The 16040-nt window shown below is 38.5% G+C and overlaps 1 protein-coding gene across 1 annotated transcript in view; it reads right to left on the bottom strand.

Moving 5' to 3' along the window:
- Positions 1-1836: 1836 nt before the first annotated feature.
- The window catches only part of SLC9A2 (solute carrier family 9 member A2), a 109932-nt gene continuing 95728 nt past the window's right edge, over positions 1837-16040 (bottom strand). The window contains exons 9-12 of the mRNA XM_053589892.1: positions 12852-12948; positions 9963-10094; positions 8691-8781; positions 1837-7394 (exon numbers count right to left, since the gene is read on the bottom strand). Coding sequence (XP_053445867.1) covers positions 7033-7394; positions 8691-8781; positions 9963-10094; positions 12852-12948 — 682 coding nt within the window. The 3' untranslated portion in view covers positions 1837-7032. The remainder of the gene's footprint in view (positions 7395-8690; positions 8782-9962; positions 10095-12851; positions 12949-16040) is intronic.

The following is a 16040-nucleotide window of genomic DNA, read 5'->3' as shown; positions in this document are numbered from 1 at the left end:
TTTATCTGCGGTGGCTGTGTTGCAATAGAAGACTACACTTTTAGGCTAAAGGTTAATAAGTCCCAAAGTTGTTAAATTCTTAAGGAGACATCCCCATGGGCAGTCTTTAGGTGGGGAAAGCTAAAGGATTCCCATGACAATAACTAAGAGAAAGAACAGGAAAGGACTTTCAGAGACTCATACATCAAAACACGCAGAGTCTGAGAGGGGTATCCCAAACTAGATGACCTTCAGAGTGCTATTTGGACATCCAGTATCCCCAAGTTCTGACCCAGGATGAAAACTAGAGATCTTCCTCAAAGCTGGGCATCCCTGGGCCTGGGTGAAAACTGGGAGGGGGTGGTTAGGAGGCATCCCTCCAAGGCACCCCTCTGAAAGTGGCAGCCCCACACCAGGGTTTCCACACTAGACCGAGCCACAAGGTGACCACTCTTTCCTGAATATGTGATCGTATCCAAAACCCTAGAGCAGCGGTTCTCAACCTGTGGCTTGCAACCCCTTTGTAACAATGAAAACACATCTTGCATATCAGATATTTACATTACGATTTGTAACAGTAGCAAAATTACAGTTATGATGTAGCAACGAAAATAATTTCATGATTGGGGGTCACCACAACATGAGGAACTGTATTAAAGGGTCACGGCATTAGGAAGGTTGAGAACCACTGCCCTAGACACTTACTGAGTTCTCAGTAATACAGAGGGCACCAAGAAGGGTGTCCTGAGAGTTGCACAGTATAGGAGGGAGCAGTCTTGAGACAGTGGTAGAAAAGTGAGGTCCCCATAGGGACCATCAAATGTTAGGGTAGGAACTCACAGTGCAGGCTGAGAAGTAATTCTTGACATGAAGATTAGGATAGGTTTAGAGAAAAGGTTTATTTTACTTTCTAAGGAAGAAAGGGCATGGCAGTAATGAAAGAAGTGCCTGCTGAAGGTTTGGGCTTTTTATTGGGGGTTATAAAGGGGAAAAAAAGTTACTGCAGCAAACTGATAACAGGAGGCAGCTGCAAAATGGCTGGGTTTCTTTTTTTCCTCTCTGAGGCTTTATCAGACCCATTGGAAAGTGGTTCAGGCAGATTTGGGGAAGGTCACATTCCTTCTATCTGTTCAATGGTTTTGAAGTGCTATAAAGACAAACTCTTAGAGACAAGGAGTTAAGCCACAGGTAGTTAATCAAACAAAGGGGCAGCTGTGTGCTATGACCTTTCTTTTTTTCTTTCTTCTGTTTGATAGTTTATTAGCAATGTCATCCTTTCTGAGACATTTTCTGTAACATGTATTATATATTATACTGCTGTAATAAAGAAGGCTAGATAAAACATGTTAAGAAAATCACAAGGATTGTACCCTCAATGAATCCCCAACAATAAAAAAAAAGAAAATTATGAATAGAAAAAAAAAAAAAGAAAATCACAAGGAAGAAAAATATGTTGACTACAAAGTGGAAGTAGATCATCATAAATGCCTTTATCTTATTCATGTTCATGTTGAGTGAGCTGAGGAGGAGAAGAAGGAGGAGGGAATGGTCTTGCTGTCCCAGGGGTGCAGAGGCAGATAAGTATAAGTTGATTCAGGTAATTCAAACTGTGTTTTTCAAGGGTCAACTGCAGTTTTAAGATAACATCACAGGGGCGGCACCTGTGCCTCAAAGGAGTAGGGCGCTGGCCCCATATGCTGGAGGTGGTGGGTTCAAACCCAGCCCTGGCCAAAAAAACTGCAAAAGAAAAATAAAAGATAACATCACAGTAGGACTTAATTCTAAATAAGCAGATGCACAAATATTAACATATTTTAATACATTTTTTTTTACTTTAGATCTCTTTTTCCCAAACAGGTCATCTCAACTCACCATTATATATAATAGTTCTCTATTAAAACAATAAAAACAAAAGTTCTGTTTTCCAAATTTAATACATTTTAAGAAATAGTGCTGATTCTTATTTTGTAAAGAGACTTGAAAGCATTTTGGCTGCTTCCTGAGGGGAGAAGATAATTACCAACATTGAAGAGGAAGTGTTAATTATTACTTATAACTTACAAGGCATTATAGTGAACTATAGGATCTTATTTTAACAAGGAATTAAATTTTTACCAGTCTTCATTTAAACTATACTAAATCTTAATAGATAAAAATCTTTTTTTCCAACACACACACTGTGGAGGAAAAAAATGATTGCAATTTACAACATAGATTAGAGATAACCTTTCTTTGGACTTATCAAAGAATCTCTTCTCTATTTTGAATGGTTGATTCTCAGGCTCTCATCCAGACTGAGAATTACTTTTTGGTGTGACAGTGTACTTACCTAAACCTGTCCAGAGTTTATTTAATGAAATTGAAGTCAAACGAAATATCCAAAATAAATCTAATGTAATAAAGATGTTCTGTTGCTGACTCCAGGGCCTGGCCCTTGTGGTCTATATTCATGTGACTGGTACATGTTTTCCTTGAAAGTCTGTACCGTATGACTGATGAACAGGTCTGAGTATGAACGTCCTGGCAAGGCCAGTCTCTGACAGTGGTGAGAATTTTCTTCAGTTACCTTCGAAGTACCTTCACCACGCCGTCTCTTTTGAATCAGTAACACGCTGGACATAAGTGCCATTCAAAATAACTTTCTAGTTAAAGAAAAAGACTTAAACTATTAATAGATGGCTGATAGGAAGAGGCAATTAAGGTGACAAACATAGCAAATGTTTATTAATCAGGTGCAAACTATGTATTGGTAGAAGTCTAAAATTTGATTTTGTGTTAATACACATCTCTGCATAATCTTTAAAAATCATTTGGTAAGACAATGATTGGTGATTAGCATTAACTACTTTTGTTTGGGTTGGCTTAGAAAGGCAGTATTTAATATTTTTAGAGCATACATTATTTTTAAACCCTTTACATGTTTGTTTATACATAGAAAATGAACCAATTAAAACATTTATTCCTCTAATCAAGTCTGTTACACAGTAATACAGTTAGCCTACTTTAAGATATGTGTACTTGAAACTAACAGAATTGAAATTTTTAATACTCTAAAATTTTTAACTTTTCAAGAATCCAGCTATCATAACCCTATTTAGTATAAATGAGTACGGTGACATATAAATATAAAACTTGGAAGTTCTGGAACTTTTCCGTTTTCATGTGATATAGAATTTTCTCCATAAGTGATTAAATAACATGTTTTCATGTGATTTAATATTTAAACTTCTGTAAGAGTTTTCATAGAAATAAGGAAACATTTCCTTTGTTGTTACATATATATACAAAATTTGTTAGCAAGCAGAGTTACCTTGACTGGATGCAAAGGGCCTCATTTAAATTAGAAATTTAGTTACTAGTCATACTTATGTTTCAATAGGAGCCAATGAAATAAAAAGGGGGAAAAACATTTGTATTTTTAATTCAAGATATTTTGTTACAGAAGTGACAATCAGAAAAATCACCATTACTGTGGCCTTCTGTACACTGGTCATATCATTCAGGTGGAATGAGATTTCTGTACCCTACAGTAGGAGGAAATGGATTCCCATGAAACCTCTAAGACACACTGAAAGGTTCTGCAGTCGGTCCTGAATCATTCAAAATAATCCATATGCTGTGTGGACTGAAAATTTGATGATAATCCATTGACAGTAGACAGGTTAACTCTGTACCTAGAAAAACTCATTCCTTGACCATACAGTGAGGAGAATGGACTCCCGGTTCATTGGCTATACTTAGAGGTAGTAAAATAAAATTTTATCTGAAAAATTGCAAAAACAAACAAGAAAGAAAGAAAAACAAAAGGGATCAAAAACAATGTGCCAGCACAACATTAAAGTCTTTGGAAACATCCCATCTGGGTGTTTCACCTGCACATTCCTGTAGTAACTAACCACATCTGAGGGAGTTGGCTAGGTGTGGCATGGGTGACACTGGAGGAATTCAGAAGAAAACTGTCATCTGTCAGGGACAAAGAGCCCTGGGCAGTGCCATACAGCCCAGTGCCGAAACGGGTCTTCTGCTTTCCTTAGCAGGGAGTTGAAGAAAGGGCCTGGTTGAAAAGTGGAATATAACGTAGCAGTTAGAACTTTGCTCTAAAAGTGAAGAACACAAAACAAAGCCCAGATGGCAGTCTGCTCAGAGTCACGAGCTTTCTTGTTCAGGTGCATGAAGGATCAGAACGTGGTGTTCAGGCCTCAGCAGGTAATGCCAACAACAGCTTCTTCATCTGGACAAAGCAATCTCTTTAATCACTCTTTGAAGAATAAAATTTGGTAAGCACTTTGAACTAACAAAATATTATAGTTCTCATAGTTGATTATGAGATGCCAGTTTTAACATAAACATGAGTCCTGGGGCAACCAATGCAAAATGTGCTGAGACATTTTCTATGCTTTTTATATAATTGAACACCCGTGCTCCCAAGTAAAACAGTACACCCCACTATGAAGCTTAGCAAAAGCTGAAAGTTCATCAGGGACATTTGGGGTCATATAGACAAAACACATGCCTTTGAAAGTATCAGACTTTCAAGCCAATTTGTAATTTACTACTTGGCATAACTGTCTGCCACAATCAGCCCTTAGCATTATATATAAAGTAATCAACAAGCCCTGACTCTTATAGGTGGTCCAAATTAAATTTTATTACAACCAACACTGAAGACCTGACCTATCCAAATTCTATAGCCATGTTGGAACTCTGGTTGGATCAAATGTTTGAACAAAGGGAGTCATTTACCAAAGGCTGTGGCTTTCTGTACCACAGAAATTCAGATGTTTATGGAATTTAAAGGGTTTCACCTTCATACCTTCTCCTTCTATGGTAACTAGAATTTAATAATTATAAAAAGAAGAAAGTATAAAAAGTTAAATGATGTCAAATTTATTTTGATTGCCTTTGTCATTCAACAAATAAGAAAAATTTTAAACTGACAATAATTAAGATCAAGTGACTTAGGTGTTGCTTTTCAGAAATTTACACACTGTCATACAATTTCTTTTTGCGACTTTTAATGACTGAAAGCTGAATTTGGTCTACCTAGAAGCGACATAGAATTTTTCACGTTTTCTCCTTCAGTTCCAGAAAGTTAGACTTCTTAAAAATAGTTATTAATATAGGAAACTAGGAAAAAAAATGAGAAAATTTGTTAAGTTCATTTTCAATTTGTATCTTTTCAGATTTCATAAACCATAACTATTCTGAAAATCGACTCAGCATTCTCAAAAATACACATCACATCTCGTAATGAATCATATTTTCATAATAAAACTCTATGTCAGTTTTAATTTACCTTCAGAAGAAATATATATTTTCTATAAACATTTTCATTTATATAAATACTTTCATTTAATTCAAAATTAAGATTTTTGGCACAGAGTCCTAAGCTTGCAGTTTCCAAATTGCATTCTACGCTACTCTCCAAGGATTAAGAAACTGTTCTGAATATGTACCTTATGTAATAGGTCTGTTTTTTGCTCTGTCTCATGCCCAACAATCTAGCAGTAGTCTAATATTTTAGAACTTGAGGAAAAAAGGGTAGGTTTACTTCTCCATGTTGGTGGGGGTGGAGAACCACAGCTGAGGATTTTGTCTTTTTGTTTAATTTATTCATTTTCTCCCAATACTACAGTAGGCAGTTGTAGCCTCTGCTTTATCTCCAATGTGAAACCAAGGCAACTACACGAGAGGCTTCATTTAACATCTATACCTAGAAATTTTGAGTCTTGTTCCAAGGAAATTTTAAGGAGGAATTATTTAGGGGGGAAAATAAAGTCAATAAAATCTACAGTTTCGGAGACAGAGATTCAAATACTAATCTTTACTGATTATGCTCTACTTCTTTCTTTCTGCTGTACTCTGAAAAAATATTCCAATGAGTAGACTCCAATTGTGTAAGAAAATCTGAGTTACTAAATAATTGAAAGAGGAGAGGTAACAAATTATAGACTAGTGCAAAAATAAACAAAAAAAAAATAGGACTCCCACATTCTCCAAAGTGCTTCCTGAATAAAATTCAAAACCTAAAATCGCACCAATTTGTTACACATTGTAATGTTGTTTGTAGAAACTTTCATCTTTGCCTGGAGCCTCTGACCTGGAGCCTCACAGGTCAAAGAATGTTCTACAGAAAGATTCTATCAGAGCAGGTGCACGAAAGGAATCACCTGCACCCTCCTCCAAGTATTGCACAACAGAAAACCCACCAACAAGCTGCAAGCAGGCGCTGCCCCAACTCCCACTCGTGACCTGGGTCCTCACGGGTGGAACTACAACAAAAGCTTCTACCAGGTCTGTGAAACACATGAATCTGGTTTCACCCGAGCAGCATTGGCCTTTGCACCATTTAAACAAGAAGGGGAGATGGAACTTACAGGTCATTCCAAAACACACAGCAGACAGAGGAACAAATTACAAACCAGCTGACTCTCATTATCTCACAGGAGTCCTGGGACCTCCGATCTGGGCTCTGGGAGCCCGGCCACTCTGTGTGCAGAGGTACGCTCACTGTTCCCCCAGTTCCAGTCAGGAGATGTCTCTACTTTGGGCCATCTCTTTACCATCTGGTTCCTCAGCTCAGCACAGGGAAAGGCGCCTGCCCTGAGCGTAGGACCTACCCTCCAGCAACTGGTCTCTACCCCAGACAGATATCCTCCCTCCATTTAATGCCATTCACTTAAAATCTGATTACACATATACATATTTTTTTATAAATAAAATTTAAGACATATATGTAATATATTAAAATTTTTACCAACAAGGATGCATTAAAAATTTCAAGTTCTGTCGTTCAAGTTCAATAAAGGCACACTTTTTTTTTTCTTTACGCCTGCAAAGAATACTATTGCTGGCCACGAGTCACAAAAGACATTTCGTGGGACATTTTTCATTGATTTTCCTTTTCTTAAGATAAGCACGCATGCCACTCATCAGCGGCATGACTCTACCACCCAGGGAAAGTACTTAGATGCACAGAGTTTTAAGTGGATTCCAGGGCTGTGTCAGGCACTGTGCTGGGCCAGTCCATCAGGTCAGCTTCGGTCACTTCCACTAAGGTTTCTCGCTCCCAAATCGGCCTTTGTGGTTTCCAGGTTCCGATGCCCTCCGGACCAGCCTTGGGGGTGGCTTGGGTGGGCTGCCTTCAGTCAAACTGTCTTCCCTTCCAGGGCCAAACTTGTCTTTAGAGAGAAGGGGCTGCCGTAGTACACCTGGCATCTGGCTGCCCCCGTGAGGTGCTTGGGGGGTACAGGGTTGTCCTCGGCTGGAATCAACATCTACTTCATTCTTCCATTCCATTTTATAAGATGGGGGTGCTTTCTTGGAGAACTGTTCTGGCAAAAAGCGTCTGGTTCGGGGCTGCAAATTGAGCACAGTGGTGCCGGCCTCTGCGTCTGAGTCACTGCTATTGCCATCTGTCACGGAGCAAAAAAGAGTAGGTGGGCAAGCATTTTAGAGAAAAGGCATTCCAAGGACTTCCGCACCTTAGTGGGCTAAGCACCCACTATGTCTGTCCTGAGGCAGGGGGCAGAGGGGAGGTCAGAGGACTCGAAGGGGACCATGAGCATCTTGAATAACCTCTGAGAGCATCAAGAGTATGCCCACAAGTGTATATTCGTGATAACTCTGAAGAGCTTACTGTGGGCCAGGCCCTTTCAAATGTATTAGCCTATTTAATCTCCACAGTCACCCATTTTATAGACAGGGTAAGTAGGTTCAGGAGTAAGTGGCAGAGCTGAAGTTTCATCTGAGACCCTCTGGCAGCAGCAGCAGCCATGCTCATCTGCCCCAGAGGAATGAGGCTAGCAGGGCTCAGCTCAGTATCTGGCCCACAGTGAGCATCTGATAATTACCTGCTACAGTCAAGATTCTCACCTTGACCAGAAATCTCATAAGCAGCTTTGCTGACTTCGTCTATATTTTCACAAAAGGGCCAAAACACTTTGCAACAAAGGAAAGAGGCAGGATTAGAACCAGCTTCAGGTGCTGGAGTTCTGTGAGTGGGGCAGGTGGTGGTGTGCTAGCCCAGGAGTTGAGATTCGGGGGGAAATGAGAATGTGTTTGCTGGGTACATGCAATGGTACTATGGACCAATGTTCTAAAGACCCAGTGCTGCCTGGTCTTCCTGTCTTGTTCTCACCTCACCCTGCAATTACCAGCCCCCATTGCACTTCCCTCTTCTCCGTTAATTAAATAAATAAGCGGGAAAAACAAGTGAAGAGAAGGTAAACTATTGGTACATCACACATTCAAATAACATGAAATCCTAACATAGTTCTTCTGGGGTTCACAGAAAATGGCTTGGGTGTCTACATAGATTACCATGATACAAAGAGATATTAGACTTTAGGACAAATCTTTATACATACAGCCAGAAGTAAAATATACATTACTTTTATGAAAATACATTAGAATTATTGTAAAAACTTACACATTTAGAGACTTACAGCTTTCTATTTAATGGCACACTAACCCCATGGTGACAATATTTACTACTGCAATATCAAATAGAATCATTATGGAAAATAATAGATTAGATTATTTATAAGCTGCAGGGAGTGCCATTCTAAAGGGTTGTGGTGCTTAGATCACCCACATATATTTTAGATATGCCAACTACTGAACTTGTCCTTAATGAAGAAAAATATTAGGGTAAATTTTCTATTGTATAAACATTAGTAAAGTTTTCCTGCTCCAGGAGTATTTATTACCTGTATTAGAAATATTCTTTTTCTTTTGTAGCTTTTCTGGAAGCTTTGTATTTTTAGGTAAGGATAAATATCGGGAGGTTGAAGTTGAAGCCTGCAAAAGAAACAGAGAACTGTACATAGACTGCACAAATTGCATTTATTATATAGTAGCGGTTCAACGTTTTATAGCAAAACTTGGTGTCAAAAATCAGAATTTTTAGTTCTTGATTGCAAAATTAATTGTGAGGGGCTATAACTATTAAATTTTAAATAACTAAATCCCTTCCAGAATATAATTGAGATAGGTACCAAGGAAAATCGAAATAAATGGGGCCATTAGAAATAAGATGTGAGAACCACTGGGCCTTCTTAAATAAATAAAATCTAATGAAACATCTATTTGTAAAAGTAGAAAGACTTAGCACCCATATGTATCGGAAAAGAAGACATAAAAAATGTAGCATATTTAACTTTTATTTACTTCAACAAATCTGAAAAATGATAGAGCAGAAAGTGTCATTATAGCTACTTTGCTGACATAGCAAATGCCACAGTCGCTGATGTTTTAAATAAATTTTTAATTGATACTGCTATATTGTACACATAAAAAAGATAATTTCCCTCACACATGACCATTTGATCTCAGATTACCCAATACAGAATATTAGAATGCAGTGTCTGCTTCATGGAATCAATAAATAATAGCATCTTAAGATGGCTCTCTTTGTCTAGTGACCAACTGAAATGCTGACCAAACTGCACTAACATTCACCTTCCCAGCCACTCTGGACTTGCAGTTGCCTTGGCATTGGCTACAACCCCTTCCTGAAAAGGCTTGAATATTCTTTCCAAATGAAGCTTGGCCCAGACATTCAGCTGAAAATTATAACTTGACTGTCTCTCCCCGGTGTTCCCAACCTCCTTCTTTAGCTCTGCTTTTGTTTGTTTTTCTCCACAGCACTTCCTGCCTCCTAACATAACAGATAATTTACATATTCTGCCTATTGCAGATAGCTTTCTCCTCCTAAAGGGTACGAATCCTACAAATATAGGCATCTTTGCCAATCCTGTTCACCAGTGTATTGCAAGTCCTAGAACAGTGCCTGGAACACAGTAGGTGTTCAAGTAACGTCTGATCAGACTTTATAATGAACTCCATCCCAGAAAGCCGGTTGCTCAACTCTCAACAGCTAGTCCATCCCCAGAGCTGATGATGCCATCAGCTGATCAACCCAACAGGTGTCGTCCACCCTCAGAAGCCTTCTGCATCCCTCAGGCACAACCTCCTGTTACCCTGTGCTCTCGGTTCAAGCTGTTGTCTTTCCTGATGCTTTCTCGCAAACTGTGCCGCCGGCGGATCAGAATCTCCTTGGCTTGTCTCTCACTCGTGTCGGCCGTCAAGTTGTGTCTATTGTAGGACAAAGTCTGAAATGAAAACAAGGAAGTGACATTTCGTAACAGGCTGATCATTTCCCCAGGAATTCCAAAATGTTACATTTCTTTGGATTTGTACTTCAGGTAAGCTCTTGTAACTTTTATGCAGACCAAAAAATTAAAAGTATAAAAGTTAATAGTCTTCAGATTTTGAAAGAATTCATCCTTTAATAAAGGTCAGTGCACGTTTTTGAATCAAAAAGTATGATCTTCATAAATGAGAAAACAATTTAACTTATCATGTTATCTGCCTTGAAGTAACTTAGATGTATTTGGCCATTATTTAATAGCTGGAAAGAAATACAAGCGATCTTCATGCCCTTCATTCCCTATTGAATAGAAATTACTAACATAGAAACAAATCACTTTGAGCCACTTGGTGGTGCCATGTCCTTTTGATTAACTTCAAGAACATTTTGTTTTTTCAACTGGGTCGTCACACTGAGAGAACTAGTGCCTACCAGCAGGAATGATCACATCCCAGTATTTGGAGGAGTAAAATTTCTAAACTAGGGCTGCACATGGCATCCATTTTTAATTTTGTAAGCTATGTAAAAATGTTTTTCCTAAAATAAATAATAAGTAATAATTAAGTTCCTTTTCTGATAGAAAAACATGTACCTCTTGGGAACATCCTATGTCCAAAACAATATTAGGCTCTGCAGAGAGATACAAGAGTAACACAGAACAAGGTTCAATTCCTGCCTCGAGGAGTTTACTATCTAGTTGGGCATCTATGGCTAACAGCTTAAGACAAGTTGAGCACACAAAATTGAGTGCTGAATCATATGGTACAGTACAAGTGCTATCCCCGGTAAGCAAAGGACTGAGAATAATGTAGTGGTGGGTGGAGGAACCTCAAAAATTGGAGGCTACGCACCAGCTGATAGGAAGCCAAGAGATGCACTGAAAGGAAAGATAGAGAGTCAACAGGCCAAGGAACAAAGAAACTCTCACTCCCCTAGTGTCGGGGGCCTGGGGGATGGTTAAGGGGAATGTGGAATGTGGTTGGATAAAGTGGAACTGAAACTATCCATATTCAAATAAGGTAGAAGGCCTGGTGGCTCACGCCTATAATCCTAGCACTCCAGGAGGCCTAGGCAAGTTGATTGCTTGAGCTCAGGAGTTCAAGACTGGTGTGAGCAAGAGTGAGACTCCGTCTCTAAAAATAGCCGGGCGTTGTGGTGGGTGTCTGTTGTTCCAGCTACTTGGGAAGCTGAGACAAGAGGATTGCTTGAACCCAAGAGTTTGAGGTTGCTGTGAGCTACAATGCCATGGCACTCTACTCCAGAGAAACTGAGTGAGACTCTGTCTCAAAAATAAATAAATAAATAAATAAGGTAGAGCCATAAGGTATTATAGTAATCAAAGTCTGATTTTGATGGAATTATAGACAGAGCCTTTGTCCTCTAATTACCTGCCATAACTGGTTACTGCTTAATGACACTATTCTCCCTGACAGACAAGATTTGTGACCCTCACCCCCGCCAGGATAGGTAACATTGTTATGGCAAATCCTAAGACTGGTCTTTGAGGTTTTTCAGACTCTGCATTCTGGGGGGACCTACTGACACCAACCAGACCCATAGACAGGCATGGGCATGGATCCATCAACCCTGAAACCCCCATGTCCCCAGGGAATCAACCAACTGAGAGGATAATTTCTGTATCCCGACCCTATGAGTTCATCCCCTGTGAATCGGCAGACCCAATTTCCTAGCCCTTTGTTCACTGAATCACCTTTAAAAACCTGAGCCCCCAAATTTTCAAGGAAACGGACTTGAAAAATTGCTCCCATTTCTTTGCCTGGTGCATTGAGAAATGAAACTCTTTCTCTCTGGGACCCCTGCCATTTCAGGGTAGTAGCCCTCACTGGGCGGTAGGCAAGGGACCTGGTTGGGCTGTAACAGAACTTGGAAATAGTGACCCCAATTCTCAAAGAATAGTTTAGTCTGTAAGCCACAACTCTTATTTTGTTTCATTTTATATCAGAGGATGCCTTCATTGAAAGGTACAGTACTTCAGGGGAAAGCATGGGGGTAAGAATAATGTGGATGGAACAGAGGCACCCTGTGGGGACAACAGCTAGGAAGCTAAGTACAGAAATAGCCCCTGCACAAGGGAGGGGGACTTCTGACCAGATGTGGCCGTGTCACCTTTCACTTCCCTGTGCCTCAATCCCTTCATCTGTGAAATGGAGACATGAGCAGCACGTCCCACTGTGGGAGGATTACATGAGTTAATATAAGCAACGCGGTAGGATTTAGCAAATGGAACACACTCGCTAATCACTAGCTGTATTGTTAGCAAGTTATTAGAGCAGGACGTTAACAATGGAAATGCCATGAAAGAAGTGACTCAGAAGGTACATTAAAAACTATAGCACTTTCTAAATAATAAAGAGGATCAGATCCATTTAAAAAGTCTAAGCTATAAACCTATTTCCTTTAAAAAATAAAATTAAAAATAGCACTCTATCTTCATTATTGGTCAACGTGTGTACTTTTTTATCTTCAAGCCCATAGCAGCAGAACTCCCAGGAGGATCTCAAGGCTTTAGTGTCGTGGTGTCTGGGAGGATGGTGGGGAGTACTGAGGAAGCAGAAAAGATGTCCACTGTGCACCTGCTGAGACCCCCATAATGGCAGTGCATCTAATCACAGCACAAAACCAGAAGGCATATTTTTAGCCACGGGTAAATAAATATTATATTATATTTTAATATAATAAATAAATTAATTATTCTCACTCGCTGCCGTATTTGATAGAGATTCCTTGATAATATTTCTCGAATTTCATCCATTTCACCAGGTGTGAGTTTCCTTATTTTCTCTTCACGACAATCACTGTAAAGGTTTTAAAAAAGAAAGTTTTACCTTTTGACAAGTATTAGAATCATAGGTTTTCTTCCTTAGATATAATACCATTATTTAAGAAGAATCTTCGATTTAAAAATAGCACTTAGAACTTCCTCGGTATTTTTAAATAATGCAAAATTCTAAAACTCTTTAGTTTCAAAATCAATCACAAGTTGAATAATGCACAGATTTTCAGGGTCTATTCGTGCCATTCTTCAAGGAAGAAAAACTATACAATGGCTTTTAATGATAATCATTTATTATGTCCAACACTCCATAAATGAATACAGAATGGTTTTCTTTCAGAGAAACTCAATTATCTATATACTACGATCAAGGCTGTGTTTTAAAGACCTCATTATAAATATCTGCAAACACACCACTGATATTCAGTCAATCCTCAGAATTTGTAGATTCTAAATTTATGAATTTACCTACTTCTAAAATTGACTTGTAAATCAAGTATCAATACTTCCAGCATTTTAATAATCATTCACAAACATGCCAAGAGTGGCAAAATATTCAAGTCGCTCAACTGATGATCCCAGAAGATGTTGAACAAGACGTTGATACTGTAAACAATGTTCCTTTCACAGTCTATTCAGTGACTTGTTTTTCACATTCTTTACTCTGTTGAAATGGCTTCCTAGCTTGGTGCTGAAGTGCTGTCTAGAGTTCTGTGTGCAAGAAGCTTCAATCTACCTTCTGGAGAAAATGCATTAGGTAAGCTTGACTCTCACATGAGACAAAGTGCTGTTAACCAGGAGTTCAATGTCAGTGATTCAATAAAATAAGGTGTCTTTAAACATAATCGTACATAAAACAAAGTTACATATTGATTAACTGAAAATTTTGTGACTAGAGGCTTGCAGGAACCCAAACCTGTATATCTCCTAGGAACAATGGTTTAATGTTTGTTAACTGGTGTTGGAGGCTACTTTACAGAACACAATGACTGCAAATGGTAAGAATTGACTATATGTATACATTTTTACTCTAACACTTTCCAAAAAAGGCCTACAAAAATATAGTATCTAGTACAATAAAATAAAATACATGAGAAAATAAAGTTAAGAAAGAAGATTAAAGCTAGGAAGGTTAATATGCATAAATGCTGATTTCACAGAGTATGCACCAAAGACAGGAATTGAAATGCTTATAGCGTTAAGTGGCCCTGTAGACTCAAAGGGCCATGGAGACATAAGATTAAAACATAAAATAAGGCCAGGTGGCTCACACCTGTAACCCTAGCATTCTGGGAGCCCGAGGCAGGTGGATTGCTTCAGCTTTGGAGTTCAAGATGAACCTGAACAAGAATGAGACCCCTTCTCTTCTAAAAAAACATAGAAAAATTAGCCGAGGGTCATGGCAGACAACTGTAATCCCACCTACTTGGGAGGCTGAGGCAAGAGAACTGCTTGAGCCCAAAAGTTTCAGGTTTCTGTGAGCTATGGTGCTACAGCACTCTACCCAGGGCTACAGAGTGAGACTCTCTCTCTCCAAAAAAAAAAAAAAAAGAATTTAAAGAGCACAATTCTCTTGTATTTTTTAAATGCAAATTTGCCATTACTATAAGTCAGTCAAAATAGTAATTACTGGGGTATGAAAACCTAGTGCCCAAGGGATTAAAAGAATGAACATAGAAATCAGCAAGATAAACTTTACTAGATTTAGATGATTCATGTTTGCTTTTATCTCAGTTGCTCAGATCATTTTCTTAAGAAACATCTTATTAGGAAGAGATCTTATCATTTAGGCAGATGTCCAGTTTTCTAGTCAGGTGTTTTTGATCACAAAATTAAATAACAGAATTTTAGAGTTAGAAGGAACAAGAAAGGTCAATTAAGTGACCTGTTTTGTTTTTCTTGTACAATGTTCCCACCAAGTTCTTACCAGCATACATTTGCATACCTTAAACGACAAGGGCACAACCACCTCCCTGTTTATACTCAAATAATTTTTATTGAAATATAGTACAAAGAAAGAAAAGGGCATGAATCTTATGTGTTCACAAAAGTGAAGACACTTATGCAACCATTGCTCAAGTCAAGGAACAGAATATGAACTAGAACTCCAGAAACCACTGCATGTCCTCTCCAACCAATCACTCCTTCTTTTCCTCCTTCTAATATCATAGATTAGCTGTGCATGAATTTGAACTTTATTTATGTGGAATAATGCAACATGCAGTATTTTGCATTTAGCTTTTTTTGCTTAGCATGATGCTGAAGATTTATCTGTTATTTGCATGTTGCTGTAATTCATTCATTTCCATTGTTATATAATATTCCATTGTATAAACATACTACATTTTATCTATTTTATTATTGATGAATATAGAACTTCATTACAACTTCTGGATGTTGCAGATGGTATTTCTATGAATGTTCTTATCTATGTTTTCTAGAACACATGTGATTATTTGCCATCTGGATATCCTGGTTTGTAAAGTACCTGCACTAGCCTCTTGTCTATTTTTTCACAGGATTATCTTCTTTCTGAACACTTTGTCAGTTTTTTTTTTCTTTCTTTTTTTTTTTTATTAAATCATAGCTGTGTACATTAATGTGATCATGGGGCACCATAGCCTAGTTTCATAGACCATTTGATACATTTTCATCACACTGGTTAGCATAGCCTTCCTGGCATTTTCTTAGTTATTGTGCTAAGACATTTACATTCTACATTTACTAACTTTCACATATACCCTTATAAGATGTACCACAGGTGTAATCTCCCTCCCTCTGCCCACCTCCCCCCTCCCTCCCCTCCCTTTCCCCCTTCCCCCTATTCTTAGGTTGTAACTGGGTTATAGCTTTCATGTGAAAGCCATAAATTAGTTTCATAGTAGGGCTGAGTACATTGGATAATTTTCTTCCATTCTTGAGATACTTTACTAAGAAGAATATGTTCCAGCTCCATCCATGTAAACATGAAAGAGGTAAAGTCTCCATCTTTCTTTAAGGCTGCATAATATTCCATGGTGTACATGTACCACAATTTATTAATCCATTCGTGGATCGATGGGCACTTGGGCTTTTTCCATGACTTAGCAATTATGAATAGGGCTGCAATAAACA

This window comes from Nycticebus coucang, chromosome 4 (genome assembly GCF_027406575.1).
Source record: "Nycticebus coucang isolate mNycCou1 chromosome 4, mNycCou1.pri, whole genome shotgun sequence".
Lineage (NCBI taxonomy): Eukaryota > Metazoa > Chordata > Mammalia > Primates > Lorisidae > Nycticebus > Nycticebus coucang.
Note: the sequence above shows the minus strand (reverse complement) of the source record. Positions and strands in the feature narration are given on the sequence as shown.